The sequence below is a fragment of the Nicotiana tabacum genome, chromosome 22, assembly GCF_000715075.1.
Source record: "Nicotiana tabacum cultivar K326 chromosome 22, ASM71507v2, whole genome shotgun sequence".
Lineage (NCBI taxonomy): Eukaryota > Viridiplantae > Streptophyta > Magnoliopsida > Solanales > Solanaceae > Nicotiana > Nicotiana tabacum.
In genome coordinates this window covers 27,540,694-27,548,079 of record NC_134101.1, presented here as the reverse complement: position 1 = coordinate 27,548,079, position 7,386 = coordinate 27,540,694, and the positions used below count along the sequence as shown (strand labels likewise).

Here is a 7,386-nt window from a genome sequence, read left to right as displayed (position 1 = left end):
TGCCCGAATAATCAGTATAATGCATGAAGAAAAACTGAAATGCAACAAAAAATTGTTTGTACCTTCCCGCATAATTCCGTTTTATCCTATTTCTCATTGTGTTCTTTTTCAATTTAGACACAGGGTGGAGGAACATAGTTCAAATCCATTCTAAGTATGATTGAACTTAACCGTACATCACTAATGTACACAATATAACAATTTGCTGTCTCCTAGTTAGAACTTAGAACTACCTCAATAAACATTGATGGGATCAATACAGGCAGCTGAGTATCTCCTCTCCGGGACCCAAAAGTTGGAACAGAACCAATCTCTTGGCATATAGTAATAGGTAGATCTTTATCAACAACAATCCTTGCGATCAAAACAGGCAACTGTTGGACTAGAAACAACCCCAAAATTTGTGATAACAGATTTACAAACATGGCTATATGCGAATCTCTATCTGCTTATTGGTTCTAGCTGAACCTCCATGCGATCAGAGGACCGTGAGTCTTTCTCTGCCATTGCCTGGCTTGGACTGAGGAGGTCAATGTCCTCCTCCTCACCACTACCCAGAACCCAATTGCTTCTGCCGGATATTCTATCCCGCCTTCTCTTCCTCTCACGATACTCCAGGTACATCACTGTCAAAGCACCAACAAGAAACCACAGAATTAAAGCCCACATGAGCCTGTGAACATCTTCATCATCATACCTCTCTCCTAAATGCTTCATTCCAGTTATAAGTGCTGCAACCCCAACAACAATGGCACCCCTGCCTACAATGACATGGATATACTCCCAAAGATGCCGTTTCGAAGAAACCTCCTCCCCTGCCGCAGGTTTCTTAGGTCGTAAGTATGCATTGACAGGTTGTGCAATACAAAGAACTATGGCCAACATTCCAAACTTGACGTGTAGGGAGCTAAAACTCAAACCGCGAAGTTCGGCAACAGCAAAGAGAAAGCCAAGGAAGACAATTGCTAATCCCGAATACTGTAGATAAACATGAATCTGAAACCACCCATCTCCTTTTACATGTTTCAAGTATCTAGCTGCCAAAATTCCACCTGGCAGCAATATTCCCCAAGCCAGAAACATCATAAACCCATGTACAGCTAACACTGGCCGTAAATCCTCCTCTGCCTCTGCAGAACCACGCATGAGCAGCACCCTGATAGGCCTGCTGCTTGTGACGGAGTGCATATTTCTCACGCTCAGATGGTCATCTGACCATTGAGCACCCATGGCCCAGATGACTTTGAGGGGTGTCGTAGGATCAACAATATTTTTGCATTCTGGTTTATCATCCTCATCGCAGGATGGACGTAGTGGACGGGTGAATTCCATAGTAACAATGCCATTCTCTAACTTGCATCTTACGTGTGTCAGATTCTCATTTGTTGGGTGAATACTGGAAGCATCTGTTCCATCAATCCAGTATGTGCTTACCTTCCCTTTACCAGTGTCATCAACCCATCCCACGTAAGCATAACTATTCACCATACCACGGCCAAAACCAATTGCCAAATAACCACTCTTCTTCTCCCCTCGAGCTGCAATGGAGATTGAATTTTCAGCCAACGTCCAAAAGAAAGTAACCTGCTGATCATCCAGAACTACACTGTTGTTATACATATCAGGCAAACCTGCATCAACCACTTGAACTTTCCACCCCATTTTCTTAGCATATAGAGACTGATAGTAAACTAAATCTGGTGTGTTTCGATCAGGAGCCCAAGTTAATTCCGTCGGACTGGCTTGAACTCCTTGTGCTTCAGGGCCCCCAAAGTAGATAGTCTCAGAGATATTCCTTAATGTGGCATTTCCACCAAGTGGATCTGATGTTATATAGAATGCAACATCATGCCCAGCCTGAATTGAAAATTTCACCGGAACACCCCTCTCTACCCTGAGAAGAGGTGCCTCTTTCTTGTTGATGTAAAGGACCTTTGAAGGATTTGGAGGATTCGGGTAGTACACAGCTGGACCTGTTGAAACAACAAGTGGTTCTTTTTTATCCGCAATGACAAGGTCTTGATCTTGTTTATCTTCCGCATCCAGCGGACCCAAGCAATCATCAACATGTTCCGAGATATTAAGAGTCAAGTGCCCGTAACTACCACCATGGTTCTGTGGAAGATAAAAAGGGCGAAGACTATCCGGAGGCTTTATCAAACCTAAAGCCCATATCACTCTCATTGTAGCCTTTTGATTCAATGCCAAATCATACTTTGTATCAATGGACTTCAACGGCCTCCTAAACCTAATAAAGGATACACCATCCCTCCTATGCCCATAAACCAATCTCGTATTATTCACTAACCCGACTGGATCAGACCCTTCGTATATTGTATCAGGACAAACACCCTCAACCCTCCCATCCTTGCTAATCATACACTCACTATACTTAGTAATGAAATAATCATCAGCGAATGGCGATAAATCCTCCTTAAACCCCGTGACAGTAACATCACCACCAATCATAAAACTACTCGAAGCATTCGGATTCGCCCACCCGAATGCCATGTAAGTCAAGAACCCTATTGCTGCCTCTAATCCAATCTCAACCACATCCTCTTCCTCATTCAGAGTCCACCTAACCCTATAATTATCAGCTAACACCTTACAATTATTAAACATTGTAGGCATCCCATTTCCCTTAATCACCGTCCCATTAACGGAACTCGGCAAAGGAGCTAAAAACTCAGTCCCATTCGTCAAATTCCTCAGCACTACGTGCCCAAAATCCGACGCCATGGGAAGATCCCACACCGCAAGCACATTTATATCATCCCACGTCACATTCTTCATCAATTTCACAACAAATCCATCACTTTTATAAGTTTTATTCAACTTCTGCTCGGAAATTACAAAACCCTTCGTAAGGTTTTCCAAATGGGGACCCACGGCACCCCACCAACGCACGTCAGACCCCTCAAGCATATCAAATTGACTAACTTTAAACGAGCAATCGTCTATTACATTAATCACACCACGCAATTGATGCTGTGCCATAGAAAACTGGTATGTGAAGTTCATGAGAGATGCACTGCGGGTTTTCGGGCAACCCGAACCCGGATCCGAAACGGAAAACCGAATCAAATGACAAAAACTTCCAACAATAAGTAGCAGACGGCATAATTTAAATTTACTTACGTCCATATCATATAGATCCCGAGTTAATCAATCGGGATTTTGTATAAATCACAACAAAAAGAGAGTGATTTACCTCAATTATTTATTCGTTGGTCTTCATATACAACAGCAAATATCAGGTGGACGTATAGAATGAGAAATTTTTTTGAGATCGGCGATTGGAAAGGAATAAAGTTGGAAAATACCGGAATCCCCAACCTTGAAGATTTCGTTAGTTGGAGTTGACGTAAAAGCCGGGGGGTTTTGAGATTTGTAACTTTTGAGCAGTAGGCTCAAATAGAAACCCTCTAACTAATCGAAACTCAACTAACGTCCCTCCATAATTTATTGGTCTTATTTTTGGCTCAGTTTAAACTCATTGTTCACAATCGCATATAACTTATATTATAAAAATGATTAAATATAATTTCATTACGTGTGGGCAGTGTCTTAAAGGGTGAAGGCATGAGGCAGGACGTTTTACTTAATATGGGACGAGATGAAAGTCTTGAAACATGAAGCGTAAGTCTCATGGGTCTTTAATTTTTTAAATTTATGAATTAATAATATAACATTATAACACAATAAAATATAAAAGATGCATTAAAAGTTCAAGAAAACTAAAAAGGATTAAAGAAACTCATATAAAATAAAATATTTAGCATATTTTATAAGTATAAATAATACAATACTGTTAAAGTTACTATGAAATATAAATTAACTCCAACCTCTTAACTTTCAAACAATTTAAAATTATAATTTCTTACAAAATATTATCAAACTGCATATTTTACCTATTTAAAAGTAAATACACAATAAATTTTTCAAAAGTGTAATTTAAAATATTACTCCTTCATGAGTAAATATAAAATTATTTTTAAATAGTAAAATAAAAAATGTATGATAACTTTGAGAGACATATAACTAAGACATGAAAATCTATCAAGTAAAGATATAAAATTTGGCAGTCTATTTTTAGAATAAATATTCAAATGATATTCACGCTCACGATTTTCTCAATTAGTAAATATACAATAATATATTTTGTTATTTGAGTTATTCATAATTTTCATATTTCTATAGATAAAAAGAACTTTAATCATTCATTTGTTAAAATAATTTGAGAGTTAATAGTGCAAATTAGTGAATTCAACACATGATTTGCATAGGAACTATTGGACGAGTTCCGAGCGTTGAGCATTAGGCATGTTTAGGGCGTAATGTCGGGCACTTGGGGGCGTAAGCCTCAGAGAACTAAGCCCCACACATGAATTTCAAGACGTTTTGATAGTGTTCCGCCCTGGGGCGAGTCCCAAAAAAGCCTTTTAAAACAATGTGTGCGCGATGCCAAAAAAGTAACACGATTCAGCCAACATAAAGTAGTAAACTTCAAGACGTGATAAATGCAAACTTTTCTCTAAGGGTTTTAGATAGATTTTTATGAATATCGAATTCGTGCTCGTAAATAATTGTGATGACCCAAAATATCATCTTTAAATTTAATAAATAATTTTATATTCTAAGACCTTAAAAAGTACTATTTATCACTTCTCGACTTGCGTGTGTAGTCCGTAAAATTTTTCGAAAATTTTTTATGTAAAAAATGGATTAAAATGTGAAATAAAGCTTTAAAACTCAACTGAGTTGACTTTGGTCAATATTTTGAATAAACGGACTCAGATCAGTATTTTAATAATTTTGGTAGATTCGTATCGTGATTTGGGACTTGGGCATATGCCTGGAATTGAATTCTGAGGTCCCTAACCCGAGGTATGGAATTTTGATAAAAAATTAAATGTTTGAAAGCTTAATTCATTTTTAAGAAGTTACTGATGTTGGATTTATTGACACCTGGTCCGTATTTTAGTTTCGGAGTCCGGTATAGGTTCACTGTAATATTTATGACTTGTCTGCCGAATTTGGTGAGAAACAGAGTTGATTTGACGTGATTCGGACGTCCGGTTGTGAAAATATAAGTTTTGAAGTTTTCTTGAAAATTCCCTTTGATTTGGTGTCCGATTCGTAGTTCTAGGTGTTGTTTTGGCGATTTGATGCCGCGAGCAAGTTTGTATGATGTTTTAGGAATTGGGTGCATGTTTGGTTGGGAGCCCCGAGGGCTCGGGTTGGTTTCGGGTGGTTAACAGATCATTTTTAGACTTGAGGAAACTGTAGAAACCTGCTTCTGGTTTCCTTCTTTGCGTTCGCGAGTGGAGTCTCGCGTTCGTGAAGAGGAAATTTGGACTGTCACAAATTGTGCTTCGCGTTCGCGACTAAGGGCACGCGTTCGCTAAGGGTCGAGGCGCAAAGCTTCGCGATCGAAGCCTCGCGTTCGCGAAGGGAAAAAGGCTAACCAGGAAATTGCCTTCGTGTTCACGAAGGGCATCTCGCGTTCGCGAAGGCCAAGCCAAGCAAGCTTCGCGTTCGCGAAAAGTAAAATTGGTCAGCCGAAATTTGTGCTTAGCGAACGCGAGGCACTGGCCACATTCGCGAAGGGTAAAAATCCCAGAAAAAGAACTTAAGTTCTGGAAAATGGGATTCGTTCAACTCTTTTCCATTTTTGAGCTCGGGTAAGGCGATTCTTGACCGATTTTTACGGAAAAATATTGGAGTAAGTGTTCCTTATCCTATATTGATTATATTTCATGATTCCATACTCATTTATATCATGAATCCGTAAAATTTTGGGAGAAAAATTAGATTTTTATAAAATATTCCAAAAACAAAATTTAAGATTTGAAGGTCCATTTAACATCGGAATTGGATAGTTTTTATATGGTTGAACTCGTAGCGGAACGGGTGTTCGGATTTCGCAAGTTTTTTTGGGATTTGAGACGTGGATCCCACTTTCAAATATTTAAATGAATTTTAGATTTTTATCCGAAAAGTTAGTAAATTCATATGGAATTAATTCCTATGATTCGTATTGAGTATATCGAATTGTTTGTGAATAGATTTGACGCTTTTGGAGACAAATTCAAAAGGAAAGGATGTGGTCGAATAATTTATTGGAATTTAAAAAGCGAGGTAAGTGTCGTGATTAACCTTTGCTTGAGGGAATAGAACCCTTAAATTATTTGTTATGTGAAATGCATGTGAACAACGTATAGGCGAGGTGACTAGTGTCTATACGTCGTCAAATTTATTGTTTGCATAATTATTTGAAAATTCTAAATTTATTTTAATACACGAATTAATTGTTATGATAATTGTTTCTCTCCTATTCTTTGTCAAATATAAATTTTGAAATTCTTATAATAATTGTTACATACTACTTGATTTATGTGTATTAATTGTTGCTTGACATTTAGCATATTAAATATTAAATTGCTTATTTTCTCCACGATTTTCACAATTAATTGCTAATTGCCATTGTTTGTTCATAAATAAATTATAATTATTGTGTGCCTTGATGCTTAATAGTTTCTCATTGGACGTATTATTTATTGGAGTAATTTTTATTACACTTATGAGTTGTTTAAAGTTATATTATATATATATATATATATATATATATATATATATATATATATATATATATATATATATATATATATATATATATATATATATATATATATATATATATATATATATATATATATATATATATATATATATATATATATATATATATATATATATATATATATATATATATAACTTATTTAAAAGTCTATATTGGGGGATCGGATTGCACACCGCAACAGACTTATTCAAAAGTCTATATTGGGGGATCGAATTGCACGCCGCAACAGACTTATTTAAAAGTCTACATATACTTTATTAAAATAAATATATTGAAGGATTGAAAATGAATATATTGTGGGAGCGGTTTGCACGCTGCAACAGAAATTGATGGAAATGATAATTGGTTATGACTGCTGAGTTGGCTTCAATTATTATAAATGAGTTACCTGATTTATTTCTATTATTTGTTATTGTTACTAATATTGCATACAGGTTAATGTAAGTGACCCGCCTTAGCCTAGTCACTACTTCGTCCAAGGTTAGGCTCAGCACTTACCAGTACATGGGGTCGGTTGTACTGATACTATACTATGCACTTCGTGTGCAGATTTCGGAGTTGGTCCTAGCGACGTACCATAGACTTGCTCGAATTTCAGCTACCAGATGAGACTTGAGGTATAACTACACGGCGTCCGCAGTTCTGAAGTCCCCGTCTACTTGACTTTAGATGTGTGTTTATTTCCAGACAACTTTATTTTATTCAGACCCTTATTTTGTATTATTCTAGAAGCTCGTGCA

At 36.9% G+C, this 7,386-nt stretch overlaps 1 protein-coding gene across 1 annotated transcript; it reads right to left on the bottom strand.

Moving 5' to 3' along the window:
- On the bottom strand, positions 1–3,507 carry LOC107825806 (cytochrome b561, DM13 and DOMON domain-containing protein At5g54830-like). Its single transcript, XM_016652749.2, has one exon. It carries the CDS (start codon positions 3,145–3,147, stop codon positions 442–444), a length of 2,706 nt encoding a protein of 901 aa, XP_016508235.2. The 5' UTR covers positions 3,148–3,507; the 3' UTR covers positions 1–441.
- Positions 3,508–7,386: the final 3,879 nt, after the last annotated feature.

Excerpts from the sequence above, each read along its gene's own strand:
- LOC107825806 (XM_016652749.2), bottom strand. The coding sequence starts at position 3,147 with ATGGACGTAAGTAAATTTAAATTATGCCGTCTGCTACTTATTGTTGGA.